The sequence below is a fragment of the Xenopus tropicalis genome, chromosome 6 (assembly GCF_000004195.4).
Source record: "Xenopus tropicalis strain Nigerian chromosome 6, UCB_Xtro_10.0, whole genome shotgun sequence".
NCBI lineage: Eukaryota > Metazoa > Chordata > Amphibia > Anura > Pipidae > Xenopus > Xenopus tropicalis.
The window spans coordinates 101665139-101682604 of NC_030682.2; the positions used below are offsets into that span (position 1 = coordinate 101665139).

The 17466-nt window shown below is 37.7% G+C and overlaps 1 protein-coding gene across 1 annotated transcript in view; it reads left to right on the plus strand.

The window, feature by feature from the left end:
* tmx3 (thioredoxin-related transmembrane protein 3) overlaps window positions 1-17239 on the plus strand; it is a 37121-nt gene extending 19882 nt beyond the window's left edge. The window contains exons 10-16 of the mRNA XM_002939615.5: window positions 6776-6874; window positions 8599-8656; window positions 11261-11314; window positions 12907-12963; window positions 13175-13304; window positions 14102-14170; window positions 15893-17239. Coding sequence (XP_002939661.2) covers window positions 6776-6874; window positions 8599-8656; window positions 11261-11314; window positions 12907-12963; window positions 13175-13304; window positions 14102-14170; window positions 15893-16153 — 728 coding nt within the window. The 3' untranslated portion in view covers window positions 16154-17239. The remainder of the gene's footprint in view (window positions 1-6775; window positions 6875-8598; window positions 8657-11260; window positions 11315-12906; window positions 12964-13174; window positions 13305-14101; window positions 14171-15892) is intronic.
* Window positions 17240-17466: the final 227 nt, after the last annotated feature.

Sequence of the window (17466 nt, forward strand, 5' to 3'; positions counted from 1 at the left end):
GTACAGAACCCTTTCCCACTAGGCAGAGTGATTAGTTGAAGAATGCCCATTTTACTGATATGTCTTTTAAATCATTATTGTATGTTCAGGCAAAGAAGAGTTTGCAATCTGTTCAAATCCTTTAGAACCCAAGGTTAAAAATGCAGTTAACGTTCGTTTTACTAAAAGTATTGCCTTCTAGTAATTGTTTCATTACTGGATCTACACCAATAGACCCTTTTTTTAAATAATCATTACAAGTGGATCATATTTTGGTTATGCATAAGAAGAACGGTGCAGCCAGATGTTCTCTGGTCAGTTCTGGAATATAACCAGATAAGCCCAGTTGTTTTTCCATTTTAGATTTTACCTGTGTAAGGGCTGATTGCATAACTTGTAAAGCATACTCCTCCGTGATCAAGTTCGACCAGATCTTAATGATAAACACCAGTGGGCTTCTGTTATATACAGTAGTTTCTTCTTGAGTGCAGTTGCTGTGAAGAGTAAATTGAAGGCTCTTTACATGCTCAATTATCTCTGTTTGTTTGCTGCTTAATTGAAGCTTTAGCATTTTATTAGAGGAGCTGTAGAAAATATGTACTGACAGTTTATATCTGCAGGAAGTATAATACCTAGAAGTGGAGAGCAAATTATTAGACATCAACAAAACAACCAGAATGGATTTAGTATAAGGCATAAAATTCAGTTTCCTTCTACAGAAGCCCAATTATAGTAATGTTTAGTTCATATGTAAAACATAAAACACCTCTAGTGTTTTGGAATAAGAGTTTCTGTTAACAATGATGTTGTATACTAGTCTGTACTTAATTCATTATCTAATTGTGCTATAAGAAAACTCACCAGATCCACAGTGCAGGAAGCAACAAAAGAGCGATGACAAGTAAGTGTCTCGGTGCCATCTCTGTAGGTAGCCTTTCCCACACAAGCATGTCACGATCGGTAACCCAAAACCCAGAACAATTTCCAAGGTCCCGGTCACAGCTCACACTTCTTCCTATAACAACCACCTTTCGCTTCAGGTGGAGCCCTCTGCTACTTGGGTGCCGCCAGGTCTTAAACTGAGAGGACCAGAGCAAAGGTTCTGGGCAAGCAAGGGAACCAGATTGTTGAAAAGGACTGGAGGAGCTTACTAGAGACGGTGTCAGGCAGGCCAGGTAAAAACCAGAACAGAAGAGCAGTACAAAATCAGGATGCAGAAGAGAAGTCAAACAGGCAAAGGGTCAGTCCAGGCGGAGTTCACTCAAAGTCAGGATACAGGCACGGGTCAGAACCAAATACACAGGACAGGACAGGCGCACACCCAGGAACTCTGCTAGAAAGACCTATAACGGGCAATGACTGAGTGCAGAGCAGAGGGTTATATAGCCAGGTTGGTTGTTAACACAGAGCAGAGGGTCCTGCAGAGCAGAGGGTTATATAGCCAGGTTGGTTGTTAACACAGAGCACCTGTGACCAGATTAACAACAGGTGAAACTAACCATGCCTAAATGAATATATAAGGGTTACCTAGCAGGAACCAGGACCTTAGCTGTATGTTCACATAGAGCAGTAAAAAAAAAAAAATACTGCACAGCAGCCTCCAGGTCTATGTTACAAAGCATTACAATATATTATGACATGCTGCATTTGGTATGTAGGAGTGGTGAAAATTACCTGGAAATTCCCTTTAGATAACAGTATATCAATAATTGAAACTGAAAGTTTAGGTCTATGACAAGAGACTGATAAATTGTGCAACTGTTTGTTCCTTATAAAGGAGAATAGAAAGTAATGGTATACAGTACAAAATGTGATTTAACTGACATTTTTTTTTAGCATAAAGGGAAAACTTTTATATATTTTTTTTTCTTAAACACCTTTAGTTTAAAACAAATTTGTTGTGTATAATAATTGAAATTTATTAAAAAAAAAAACAGCTTCTATTTAAAAAAAAAAAAAAAAAAATCACACCTTTTAAAGGAATACTGTCATGGGTAAACATGTTGGACAGAGAACTGATAGGATCTATAGGGAGCTCCAATAAAGGGGCCATTTTTACAGATATGTGCAAACAGATTTTTTTTTTATATTTAATTTTGAAATTTCACATGGGGTGAGCCATATTCTTCATTTCCCAGGGTGCCACAACCATGTGACCTGTGCTCTGATACACTTCAGTCACACTTTACTCCTGCACTGCAAGTTGGAGTGATGTCTCCCCCTTCCCCCCCCCCCCCCCCCAGCAGCCAATCAGCAGAACAATGGGAAGGTAGCAAGATATCAGCTCCCAGTAGATATCAGAATAGCACTGAGTAGTAAGAAATAAATGTCAGGCTTGGGACTCCTTTAGTTACTTTGGAGTAGGTGAAACAATAGGTTACTTGAAAGCAGCCATATCAGTGCATTGTGCCTGAGTCTGAGCTTTCAGAAGGAGTCAGCTCTACACATTAGTGTAGCGCTGACTCCTTCTGAAAGCTCAGACTCGGGCACAATGCACTGATATGGCTGCCTACACACCAATATTGCAACTAAAAATTTATTTTTTTGTTGATACAAGAATAACATTTTAAATGGTAGAGTGACTTATTTGCTATGTAAACATGGAATTTAGATTAAAAAAAAATTACACCATAAAAACCATGACAGAATCCCTTTAACGGACATGTCAACCCCACAAATATGATTTTGCCTAATAAAAGAAAACATAATTCTAAGCAACTTTCCAATATGAATTTATTAAAGGAGACATATTGGATAAATGGGGAAAAAACCCTAATTTTGTAGGCAATTAGGATCAATGTTAAGCCCAAAGTGAAACCAGCACCATATATTATTCATATCTGTAAAAATGGCCCCTTTATTGGAGCTCCCTATAGATCAGTTCTCTGTCCATGTTTCAAATGAGGGGTGGGCATGTCCTTACAGCACCTGCCAGAAGCCGTAGGAGGGGGATAGCCAAATCACAGCCCTGCAGTCACACAAGCAAAGACGGGCTTTAGTTCCCTATCAGGTCAGCCTAGCTGCTGATTGGTTTCTATCCTACAGTGCAGTGTACTGAGAGCCGCCGGCTCCCCTGCACATCCAGAGAATTCAGCCAGCAGGAAGTGGAACAGATGGGCTGGACTAGTGGGGTTTTGGGGGATTTTCTCATTAAATCAGTCCGAAACACAAAAATTTTTAAGCACAACCCTTCTATATTTAGAGGAGTATAATTCACATTCTTAATTTTTATATGATATGTCTCCTTTAAAAAGTTTCAGTGCTTTAAAGGTTATTTATAAATGTAATTGTTATTGATAGCTGAACTCCTAGTTGTTCCTTTTTAAACAATGTTGTAAAAGCAAGTCTCCGGCAAAACAGATCTGTTAATCTGCTAGTTTGTGTTACATTGTTAGAAATACCAGGGCAGAGAATAGAAAACGACAGGCAAACACTGCTTCTAATAGCAATTATATATACAAATTAGTAAAAAAAAAAAAAAACATTACAAATTTGTAATGCATATATATTGCAGAGTTGCTTAGAATATTGTTTTCTTTTATTAGGCAAAAAATTATATTCTGGGTTGACTTGTCCTTTAAGTTTTACTAATTACTTGCTAAATAAGGATATACTATCTTTTACCCAGAATGCTAGGGAGGGATTTTTTTCAGTAAATTCTCATCACATATAATTTATTGACCTCATGTTCTAAGACAGTGGTTCCCAACCTTTTTTGCACCACGGACCGGTTTCAAGCAAGACAATTTTTCCAAGGACTGGGGATGAGGGGTGCAGCGCAACTAGTACTAGTTACATTTTATATTATGCACTTTACTATTAATATTATTACTACATACAGCTTAATAAAGTACTTTGGTTTTTGTCGTAATCAGTAGAAATCTTCCTGGGCTTCGCATAGCTATTGTCATGGCTGTGTAACGCATCAGGGAGTTGGGATCACAAGTAATTGGGAGCAGAGGTGGCCCGGTTCAGCACGTTCTAAGACACCCTGATCCCCGTCCACATCTGAATTAACTCTCAAGAACCAGTTCATAAGATGCCTATAATGCTGCTTCTTACCCTCTACCCCAATTCACAGTATACATTTTTATTTCTTACTCTTTTAAGTTCCTTCTCCCTTTTTCCCCTTCTCTCTCAAGTGTTAGGACATGGCATCTTAAATCCATCTTCACATTTTTAGAAATTTAATTGTGATAAAATTTGAATTATAATCAATCAAATGAATTCACATATTGCAACAAAAATCACATTGTTGCATTCCTTTTTTTGACAGATTATGCTAAAAATTCTAGTTCAGAAAATTTGCATTTGATAAAAGATCTCAGGAATTTTTGTTCTCGCATTTTAATAAACGTGCCCTTTTGTATGTTAACAGCTGACAAAAAGGAACAGGACATTTAACTTAACATTTAACAAACTTAAATTGGAGTTTAGCAAAAGTCCTTTCTTTTAATGATCAAACATTCATAATGGAGTGACTATGTTGTTTAGGGAATAAAAGGGCTAAAAGGAATCTTCCTTATTTTAAATTGAACTCCTGTGGGTTTTTGGAGCGTTCAGAATCTTGAAATGCCTAATAAAGGAAGCATATATAACCTGAATGCTTTTAGATTTCTGTTTCTATATTTTTGGTGGTTATTCTATTAAGGAATTCTTGCCTAAACTCAACCTCTCCTTCATATTTGTTTCACTTTGTTTAAATTAAAATTGAAAATTATACATATATGAATATAATATGTATATAAAAATGCAAAAAGAGAAAAACACCCTTAAAAATCCGTTGCCCAGGTACCAGTAATTAATAGATAATTATCGTACAAAGTATAGAACTCTGCAGTATATGTATATAAAAAAAAAATCAGGTCAAGTCTTTTCTTAGAGAATAGATGTACAGATGTACAGATGTACAAGATGTACAAGAGAAATGAAAGTGAAACTGAACAACTTCACACACCTGAAGGCTGCATCTTAATATACAGTATATTCAAATATAAGCTGCATAAGCTGGTTTTTTTTTTTTATGTAACCAAACATATGTTTGCTTTTACACCAGTGACCAGTAAATACTACCTTCTGACTACCTGCTACAAGTGATTAGACCTGTAGCTTTTGGACATGCTTAGTTCAGACTAGGTACGTTTTGATGACTTCTCACACATCTCAAATCAATGGTGGCAAACACAGCAGGCTGGGTATGGGAATTCCCTAGTATACCACTTCAAGAAGTTAAGTCGTTTTGTTTAAAATTTATGTTGGTTAACCTTGGGCAGTTACATGGTGTGGGCATAGGGGCAGGCAAGTATTCCCTCCCATATTAAACTAATCAGATTCTTTAAATGAGTTATGTAATTCTAACCATAATCCTGAGCAACTTTTCAATATACACTAAGCATTTTCAGTATACTGAATGTTATATGTAAATTTAATTGCCATCGAAAGCTGTATCTCTCTGGTTGTTTATAATCTTTGTACTATTTATAGCTAATGGTACAATGTAACAGGAGCCAACTAATTAACAGACCTGGAGGAGAGAACAGAAAAGGATAAATAAATACTCCAGCTGCAAATACATTTTAAAACACTGAATGTTTTTAAAGCAGAAGGAAAGGTTAAAGCTTTATTAGAATGGTCTAAATACAGCGTTAAACACTCACTCAAAGGAAAAACAGGATTTCTTGTCTTCTTTTGTGTAAACATGTTTGCACTTCCTTCTCTCAGAAAAATCCTTCAGGGCACAGCATGAGCATGCTTTGTTTGCTCCTCTCTCCCCCTACCTTCTCTGTCCTCATCCTCTCATCTCTGCTGTAATCTGAGCTGAGTGCTGTTCCAGGAACAGTGTGCAGGCAGGGAAGTGAAGTCAGACCAAGCTACAATGGCAGCTGCTATGTTAAACAAACAGAGAGCTTCTATGGCTGTTTACTCAGGGTATCGTAAAGCATTGTACAAAATAAATAGTAGTCTAGGTTGCACTATTGTGGCTAATCTATTGGCAATAAACTGTCTCAGTAGCTTTCCTTCTCCTTTAAATGATGAATAATGTACAGTTGCTTGGAACTACATCTCTTGTGAAAAAAAATGTTTATGGATGAGTGTCCCCTTTAATTCTATAAGAAGTTACTTGAGTGTTTTAAATGATAGAATACATGGTGAAAATTGTTTCTACATGCAGTTCTATTTTATAATATAATTGTTGAAGATTTCTCCTTATTTATAGGAACATCCGATTTAGAGTGGTTTTATGTCACTTAACCCTGTTGATAAGCAACATCTCTTGTCAGGTTATACCCAACTATTGTGCCTTATTTAATGTCTTTTTAGTTTCAACAGGGAAAAGCACACGTGCACTTATTTTACCTCCTCATAAGATTTCTACTAACCTCTGGGCACCTATTAATTGTATATTGTAATAGGTAATTGAACAACCGCTTACCCTAACCTCTCCTAATTGTTGATATATTATTTGCAAGAATTTTACCCACTGAGTAGAACTTCTTCTTACTTACTCATCTTACAAAGAGAAAAGGTTTTACATCAACTTAAGGTTACAATTGTTGTGGTACTCTTGAGCCGGGTTTTGCTGCTGTTTTAAACTGTTCTAAAATGTTCCTTTAACTTGTGCCTGAGGTTTTTATCAAGAAATATAAAAAAACACATTACTAAGCTCATATATGCACATTTTATGTTAAACGCTAGATTTACTATTGACTGTCTAAGGAAACAGGAACATTATATCCACATTTAGAACGTTTGTTTTTATAATTAATGTCTCTTTTTATCTTTCATTATGCCAAAGAATATGAAGATGGAGATTTATCAAGTTGGGTGAATAAGGAAAGATTTGAAGGATATCTTCATATAGATGGATTTACATTGTATGAACTTGGCGATACAGGTTCGTTAGTGTCCATTATCATCTCTGCTGCTTGCTATTTCAGTTTAAAATGTATATATCACCTTTATTGCATATGATTTTCGCCATTTACACAATTTTACAGTTTTTATTTTTTCTGATGGAAAAAGTATGAAGGGTGGGAAATATGGGCTGTGATTGGCTTATTGGTATCCTATGTGTGTACTGGGCTGTCTAAAGGAGGCTTAGGCTAATGCCACATGGACGTATTCACGGCAAGCCGAAAAATGCTGGCCAGGAATACGCCCCTCTGCAGTAAATTTACTACTTTGTGCCTGCACACGAATTAATGGAATATGCTCTGGTGCAGACACATGTAGCTGATATCCGCCAAAAAACGCAAGACTTCATATTTTCGGCGGATATTGGCTACATGTGCCTGCACCCGAGCGTATTTCATTCATTCGGGTGCAGGCACAGGTAGGGGCATTTTTGAGCGTATTCTCAGCAAGCGTTTTTCGGCTTGCCAAAAATACGCTCAATATGCTACGTGTGGCATTAGCTTTATATAGAGGCTTTTTGCAACCCAAATTCACCTCCAAGCCAGGAATTCAAAAATAAGCACCTTCTGTAAGGCCACTGGGAGCAACAGCCAAGGGGTTGGTGAGCAACATGTTGCTTACAAGCCACTGGCTGAGGATCACTGCAGTAGATCAACCAGAATGTGTTTGAGAGAAGAGAGGTAGGGTATTGTGTCACAACCAAGTACCAAGTTTCTCCAGTTCCAGTAACCCCCAACCAACTGGGATCATTTATTGGGCTTTTGTATGAAAGATATGACTGGTTACTGTGAGTAAAGGTCCCCATACACCATAAGATCCACTCGTTTGGCGATGTCGCCAAGCGAGCGGATCTTCTACCGATATCCCCCACCTACGGGTGGGCAATATCGGGAGAATCCAGGGCAATTTGATCGTTTGGCTCTGGGGCCAAGGGACCGATATTGGCAGCTACTATCGGCTCGTGTATGGGGACCTTTAGACATTTGGGGACCTTTAGACATTTACGTTTTACATTACCGACCCAAGATTAAAATTAATAGGAGCATGTGTCCTCATTTTATATACTTTTGGAGGCATGTTCTGTTGCTGCTTAAAGAATAATACTGTCTCTGCTCAGTGTCCAGGCTTGCATTACCTCAACAAATTTTCCCGTATTGCACTCTAATTGTGAAATAAATTAACTTCAACTTAGAGAATAAAAGCACAGTTATCCATTAATACTATCTATTTATGTCAAATGGTTCTCCTGCAGACAAATGCTGTTGCTGAGGCCTTGACTCTGGCTTGAAAGCTGTGCACTACCCATTTTTTGTGAGACAACCGCTGGATTACTAAAGCGTGTGCTTCTTTGGCAACTTTTTTTTTTATAAGCAATAATGAATCTGTTCAGCTTTTGATATGCAAGAATTTAGTAAATTAACACCTGAATTAGTTTAGTGCAAGGGAATTTTATTAGGTCATTTTAAGTCCTTTTATTGGCCTTTTAATGGCTGCAAATGGCTAAGAAAGCTTTATTTTTTGCAATCCCTTTCTTATTGTGGTTTCACTGAAGCTGTTCTGGCGGGGGCTGGTGAAACTGTAAAAGCATTAGGACCTTTTAGCAGTTCTTTGTCATTTCTTAATACATTAGTATACTGTAACTTAATTATTAAAATATGTTCAAAATATAACAAACGTCTCAATGTTCTGTTTTCATTGTTTTAGGAAAATTGGTGGCTGTTGCAGTTATAGATGAAAAGAACAATTCTGTTGAACATACAAGGTAAGTCAGAACATACCTCCCCCAACTAACACCTGTGTGCCTTTTTTCTATATATTTTCATGCTCTGATATAATTTAAATCAGTGCTGTCCAACTTCTACGGTGCCGAGGGCCGGAATTTCTCTAGCATACATGGTGGAGGGCCGCTAATGGAAGCCAGTTTTGACCACTCCCCTTTTTGAAACCACACCCACTTCAAACCACACCTATTTTATCACAATGGTGGTAGCACAGCAAAATCCCAAATGCTTGGTCCTTACTGTGGGGATATCAACCATCATTCATATGTGAAAGAATTATGTCATATTAAGATATACCCTTAAATTCCATATGCCTCCTCCTCCCCTGTGGATAGCAGAGCAACCCCCAGTACATAATTACACACCTTAGTGACCATTTAATGGCTATTTCCAACTGCTAACAAACTCCCACAACAAACCCCTGCCAGGTTCACCTCCCACAAGCAGCATAGGGCAAGCAGAGTATGGCACACACAGGCAGCACTCTGCCTGTCCTATGCTGTCTGTGTGTGCCATACTCTGCCTGTCCTATGCTGTCTGTGTGTGCCATACTCTGCCTGTCCTACCCTGCCTGTGTGTGCCATACTCTGCCTGCCCTACCCTGACTGTGTGTGCCATACTCTGCCTGCCCTACCCTTCCTGTGTGTGCCATACTCTGCCTGCCCTACCCTTCCTGTGTGTGCCATTCCCTCCCTGACCTATGCTGCCTGTGTGTGCCATACTCTACCTGCCCTATGCTGGCTGTATGTGCCATACTCTGCCTACAGTACCTATGTCTGAGGTGTGAAGAAGTGAACAATGGGAGTGATTACAGTCTGAGCCTGAGGTGTGAACACTGTAGGGGGTGAACAATGCAGGTATTAAAAGGTGTGAAAAACACAGGGGATTACATTTTTAAACAATACAGAGGGATTACAGCCTGAATCTGAGGTGAGAACCATGCAGGGGGCCAGTTAATCTCAGTACTGATACCATTTAATGCTTACTCAAAGGTAAGCTATCAAAGCAGCCAGACAGGTGGGGGGCCACACAGAGGGGGCATGCGGCCCGCGGGCCGCCAGTTGGACAGCACTGATTTAAATGATTACCCACAAATATTTACATTACCTTTTAGGTTTTGGGCTTGTACAATGCTGTATTCTCATAGCTGTACATTCTGTGGTTAGGATAAAATGTTTCTATGAGTGATATTTTTGTGCTTCATTGAACGTCAGGGATCAAAACTGGCATGAGGTGTAAAGTTGCCCCTTCATATTAAATAAGCCTTAATGTGTTAGGTGGAAGTATTTCTTAATAAACAATGCAGTTTATGCTGCATTCAGATATATTCATATCTAAAATATTAAATACACACTGTCATCACAATGAGTCATAGGATACACATGAGAATATGCAAAGGGTTAAGCTAGTGGCACACAGGTCGGTTTCTTTTCAGCTGAGAAAATTTGAGTTAAAGATTTAAATCTCTTGTGGGGTCTGCATTACACCGCTGTCTAAATATCACACCCTTCTTAATTAGGGACTGAACTAAGACTAATTCATTTTCCCTTAGTGGGGACATTTGAACCTAACTGTACAACATAGGTCTTTAAACTTCTCTTACAGGGTCTTGCATCACTATATGAATCTACTGTAGCCCAGTGTCTCATCATTCTACAAGTTAGGGACTCAAACTCCTGTGTCTCACTAGGGGTACACAGAATGGAATACAAACTCGCAGAAATTCATTACATCTTTATATACAGTTTGACTGAGGATTTGGAAAAAGCCACATTTTTGACCAATGAATAGTAAAGGTTAATAGCTGTTTTTTTCCTTGTTATGTTGGCAAGTTTATATACATTTCTTAGAACAAGAGGGTACCACACAACTGCCCTCGCACAGGGGCATTTTAAGTTGCATTTTATAAGTTGTCTTGTAGCTTCTTGGTCTACAGCATACATGTCAAACACAAGGCCCGCGGGCCAAATCCGGCCCGCCAGGCCTTGCAATGTGGCCCGCACCGCGCTGTCATCACTGCACGCACGCGCAAAAACATACCATCTTCGTCAGCGCCAGTGGCTCCTTCTCTCTTATGCCGCGGCAACAGGCCCTTTTTATAAGGTTGCGCCCGTGCGTATGACGTCACACGTCAGCGACGAGGCGCAACCTTATAGTAGTGCCTGTTCCCCCGGCATAAGAGAGAAGGAGCCGCCGACATCACTGGTCTGTTGGGGGTACTTTCTGTGGGGGCTCTGTGTGTGCGGGCTGGCTACTGTCTATGGGGGGTACTGTGTATGATGAGGCAATTGGGGGTACTTATTTTTGGGGGCACTGTTTATGGGGGCAATTGGGGGTACTTTGTATGGGGGTTCAGTAAACCATTCGGCCCGCGATTTAGGCTGGATTTTAGATTTTGGCCCCTTCTCTGATTGAGTTCGACACCCCTGGTCTACAGCTTTGTGCCTTTAAATTGTCATTCTTATTGATTTTAAATACCAGTATTTTTAATGGACGTTTTATATTAAAACATGCTACAACAGCAGCTGCTTTGCGTTACAATGAATGTGCAAAGATTTTTAAAAATGTATGTTTTTGTTTTACAGACTAAAATCCATTGCTCAAGATGTAGCAAAAAACTACAGGGATCATTTCCATCGGTGCGTATTTGTGTTTGTGGGATTGTTGTAAAAACTTTTTTTTTAGAAATGTCATGGCCATAAACACAGTATCTTACTTTAAACGTTGTCCCAAGTTCTAAACCAGACTTCTAGAAATTAAAAGTTAAATATATAAAGAAACATCAAACTTACAGAAGCATTGTTTAAATCTAAAGAATTAAAAAAATAACATATAAACCAAGACTGGAGTTTGCTATTGCCACCTTTCCATGGCATTTTGGCAACCTGTATCCAATTTGACTTTATAGGGAGTGACAGCTGATTGTAATTGTACATATAGGGAGAGCATGCATATGATATTCATAAAACCTGTGCAACGTAGTGTATTTCACTTTGGTATGGGGCTTTATTTAAATGCAGCTGGAAACCGTGACCTAGAGGAATAATGACAGAATGCTAGTTTGAAAAGAAACTTGATGTGATTGTCAAAAGCCTGTGAGTAGTTTGACAATGAGAGAAAATCAGAAAGTTGTTTAAGTGATACAAGACAAGCAGATGCTTTTAACCACACAAATTTTACAAATGGCGTTTATTTAAGTGTTCTTTAAACTCATTCCCACTTACTTGATTATTTATGCATTTTCCTTGCATGCCTACCGGTCTGCCCAGCACTGGGGTTTGAAAGGTTAAGCAGGCAAGGCAAGCAGTCCTAGCACAGATTGTTAGCTTACAGTATGTCTGCTTTAGAAGTGTGTCAAGTTCCCTGCACAAACCTATGTCCAGTTTACATAGAAATAGGTCAAATTGAAAAAGATTGTCTAAAGGACAAATAGGTACATTTCGATGAAAAATACAATTCTAGTAAGACCTAAGAGGTGTCACTATTCTTTTAATGTCATTAGCACCCAGCATTGCAGTCCAGTGGAACCCTTAAATTACTGTCATGTTTGAGGTTCATTCATGTTCACAACTCTCTGTGCAACTCACCAGTGAGAGCTAGATGGATGAAATAGTGTTCCATGTAATTAGCCACAAGGTACAAGGTGCAATTACGTTTGTAAGTGTACACACAGTATTGCATCCATTTTGGCACAATTGCTTTTATAAATAAACCCCCATACCTCATAAGAACTAAGCCAGCCCATAACAACTTGTAGGCTAGGAAGAGAAGCAAATCCTTAATAAAGTTATTGCCGGTCATCCAATAATGTCATATATATTCCTGAATGCTGATAAAACTGGAGCTGGAGAGATGGAGCTTCATTATTGGTTACAGTCTACCTGTCATATCTAAAGGAAAGTCATTAAAGTCAAGATAATTTCATCAGTTAACTATTTATGATAATGATATATTGTAACTCAGATGGACACTGCCATGCAAAAGGGATGTCTTTGTCAGAATTCAAAACACCACTTTAAGTAGCAAATTAAATGCAACTTTATGATACCAGTTGATCTGTGGTTTAATGTCATGAGTATTCAAATATCCATCATGTTTACTTTGGTGTCTTTAGCAGAGGTAAAATAAAGGATGTGTAACCGGCCAGCTGCAAATTTGCCCACTGTTTATAAATGACCCCCAGTGTCTCTGTTACTTTGTTATATAGATTTTGTTCTTTTCTTGTTGGCAGAGACTTCCAGTTTGGGCACATGGATGGAAATGACTACATAAACAGTTTACTAATGGAGTAAGTACTGCACCCCCACAATCCCTGTTTTAGCCTACAGTATATTCACTACTTGTAAAAACTTAAAACAGGGTGTAAATCGCATGTTCATGCGATCAACAGACCTTAGAGGTACAAGGCCTGGGAATTGGAGTATTGGCTAGGTTATGGTTACATGATTATAGGTTGTATAATTATTATTGACCCAACTTATATGTTTTTTTTTCTGTAGTGAACTCAGCATCCCTACTTTTGTTGTTCTTAACACATCAAATCAGCAATATTTTCTGCCAAGCAAACAAATTGAAAACACTGAAGAAATGATTCAGTTTATTAACAGCATTCTGGATGGTACAGCAGAGGTGAGTTGTCTGGTCTTTTTTCTTCTCCTACTGTACCTGTTGCATGGTGTCAACAGGTTCCATATAAGGTTGAACTCCATGAAATTGGTCACACAAAATATGCACACAACAACTATCTAAAATATTAGATAGAATTGATGGTCTTTTTTTTTATTATGCAACTGCCCACTTTTGTGATGAATACAGGGGTTATGTAATAAAAGGCACAAAGTTTGCCCAGATGCGGTAACCTATAGCAACTAATCAGCAGGTATCATTTACAGGTCACCTTTTTAACTGGCAAACAACATATTGTATCTGGTTTTTATTACATATGGGGCAAATGTTTGGCAGTTATATTATTTTTAAACATGAAGTTACTGCCGACTTGTAGGATGCGAATGGCATCCAACAAAAGCCCATATACAGTAGTTTGGCTTTTGGGTGGCAGTGGGGTCAATTTATTAACATGTTGCTCCAGGTCTAGTAACTTATAATAACCACATCAGATTTTCCTTTTAAGCAATAAATGCTATCTGCTGGTTGTTTTCTATAGGTTTGTAAAGCTGCCACACCTGTTATTCATACTCTGACTCTCAGTCTTTTACAAATATTTGCACTTGAAATTGATTTCTAAAAATCGCATAAACCTATTCTTTCCGTAGATGTGATAAATATGTATGTAGTTTTTTATACTTATTGTAGTTACTGTGCCTACTTGTATTTAAACCAGGTGCACATGTATAGCAGCAAGCGAAATAAATAAACCATTCATATCTTTATATTTCTTTTTGCTTTTTTCATACCTTAAAATATAGGCTCAAGGTGGTGATGGGATACTTCAGAGGATCAAGAGGGTTTTTTATGATGCCAAATCTACAGTGGTTGTAAGTAAAATACTGTAACACCGCAAACTGTTCTTTATCATCATTTATCTATTGGAATATTTTTGTGTCACTTTGTCTGAAGTTGATTCCATCTAAAGCTGTATTTACCTTGTGAGTTAGTCCCCATCACATCTGCAGGAAGGCTATTCTGTGTTCTGAATAGACACCGAATATAATGTTTCTCTAATTGTTTAATATAGATATTTGTAGAATATTACTTTTTTGAAGATATACAAAGAAATTGGAGTTCTTTAATATGTAGTGCAGTTTTAAGAAGGGGAAAAAAGTAACAAGCCAGTATACACCTAATAAAACAACATCTTAACTAAAAATGAACCCCTGTAAAGCATGCATTCGAAAGCTGGGCTATCTTTATTTGATCTGTTATGTATTAAAGAGGAATCCTTATTTAATAGCAACTTCAAGCGAAAAACATTTAATAAGTTAAAACATTTCTTGTTGGTATCCACAACAGCAACTAGAAAATTGTCGTTTCTAAACTGGTTGAAACCAGAACTAACAAAACTAAATGATATACTATAATACTTGAATAATCTCATAAAGCTATCCGATTTAGGGGTAGTAACAAACAATACAGATTAATATTTATGAATACAGGGTCTGCTAATTTCTCTGTAATCGGTCCATCTTAGAAACACAGAAGTCAAACATTTCTTTCTAATAATGTTAATGAAATACAGGTTATAAAAAGATGTCTCCATCCATAAAGAGAATAATGAGTTAAAGTTAAAATGCATCTCATGTACTTATTGCTGCTTTGTATAGAGCTGGTTTCAATTATTGATAGTTTTAGTAAGGTTATATCTTACCATTCATACTTCTCTAATATTGAGAAATATAATTTTGTCACTTGATAGAAATTGTGTGTGTTTGGTTTTTTTTTTTAAATGTAGTTGCTGAAATGTATAAATCTGTTATGTTTATTGGAAAATTCAACAAAGATACTTTAAAAATATTAATGGGAATTATATATATTATACAAATCTAAATGTTTCTTAAATTTGTTTATATATTTAAAGAAGACAGAAAGGTATAACTTCTTGGGGGTTATTGGCACCCTTAGTGATTATATAATCTGTTGCCTAAGACTCCATTTGCTTAAAACTGTACCTGCCCTGGATACTACTGTAGAAGAGCACATCTTCTCCCTACTGGATCCTCTCTATGGACCAGTCCCTGTGCACATATGCAGTAGAGTGAAAAGCTGTCTTTCACTTTACTGCACATGCTTCCCCAGCCTGGGGCAATAGAGTGGAGGCAAGGAAAGGAAGAAGATGGCAATGTGCTGCTCCTCAAGTAGTACCCTGGGCTGGTGCACTGGTCTGGACACTCAGGTAAGCAATTAGAATGACTTGGGGGAGCCTAAGATTTTGGCACCTCCAAATAATTAAGCCATTCCTTCTCTTTCGACACTGTATTTGTTTTTCAACGGAACATTTTTTGTAGTTCTAAACGACACACTCACTGACAGATTTCACCTGTTCACTAATTGGATAATTCCAGCAATTTGTAGTGCATCACTTACAAGGCTGAGAGAGCACAGTCATTAACCATATATATCTCCAAAAACTATAAGAAAAAAAGCCTATTCGGGGGATAATAAATCAATAAGCACCCACTTCAATTTAGTTAATTTAATTTACATTAATGTTTCCATATTATAGAAACAATAAGCCCACATGCTTCTTTTGTTTGAAACAGTCTGTCTTCAAGAGTTCACCCCTCCTTGGCTGCTTTCTCTTTGGTCTGCCACTGGGTGTCATCAGTATAATGTGCTATGGAATCTGTACAGCCGACACTGAAGATGGCTCCGAAGAAATGACCAGAAAGGATGTCATAGATCAGAATGGATCTGACGAGGGCAGCGAGGAAGAACAAGAGGAAGAGAAGAGCCGAGAGATTACAGATATGTCAGATGAAGACCAACAAGAAAAGGATTTTATGGAAAAGAAAATAGATTAATTTTTTTTCTTAAAACATAAAATTACTCTAGGAAACCAACAACAAACTTATTTATTTAATGGAGCGACTCCAACGTAGCTTTATTGGGAAAACACTCGCTGACTCTGATACATTGATTTTTTTGGCATGCAACTGATTTTCGTTTAAAGTCCAGGGGCAAATGTCTGCAAGTCGGGAAATAAAGTCTAATAAACTGTTTTTGAAACATTAAGGTAAAGAGGCAGCTTTTGTTTTACAGAACCAGGTGTCACCATTGGTGTGCTAATCTACGAGTTGTGCCGTGTCAATATATAGCATATATAGGGTTACCAGTGGTTTTCTTTTACTACTACGTACTATACAGAACACCATGCTTTCTGTATTATAGGCCATGAGATGAATGCCAGTTGATAGATATGGCCAGGTTACTGCAAGATGCTTAGGGTGATGCCATAAACATGTAAAGAATGTATAAGCCTAAATAGAAATGTACAATGCTTTTTTGATGTGGCACAAATAATATATTTTTTAATCAAAAGGAGTCGAAGTTTTGTAAAAAGTAGTACTGCAAACATTTTTACAAAGTTATTTTTATAGTTTCCACGAAATTGCTTGCTTTGTTTGGTTTAGTTAGCCTTTTTCTTAGACTACATTGTGGAATTCTCTGTAATAAAACTATTGTTTCTTCATACGTAAGTTGATACCAAGCTATTAGGCCTGTGTTAATAGAACTAATTTCCCCTTCTTCTATAGTATCTCCACATCATGCGCCCCTTCAGTATGTATAGGTCTTTTACTATATGAAGGGCACAAGGCACAAGTACACCTGTAGGATACATTTAACTGGGATTGTAAATGAGCCTATTATTAATAATAAATAACATTTCCCACAACACCTATACACCATTGTAACCCCTACTTGACCAGTATGAGAATAAGAAGAGAATAACTGTTAAAAAATGAAAAATTGTGAGCACCTTACATGGTTGCTATAAAACCTTTTATGTCGCAGCTGTACTTAAAGTACAGTCAAAGATGTAAAACAGGCAATAGACACCGGCAGCAGGTCTCTGGGGCAAATGGTGGGAGAAGTCAGTGCAAACCTCACTGAAACCATGGTGATTACCATGGCAACAAAATGTAGGCATTTTTTTCTGGTAGTGGTTTTCCTTTTCATTTTTTGGCTTTACTGTCTATTGCATAAATGTATACAGACCTGTATTGTTACTGTTCTGTGTACACTGAGTAAATGAATGCAAATCTAAGGAGACTGCCTGAGGGAACCCTAGTCTTGCCGCCATTAAAACCAGCATCAGTTAAGATACTCTGCCCTA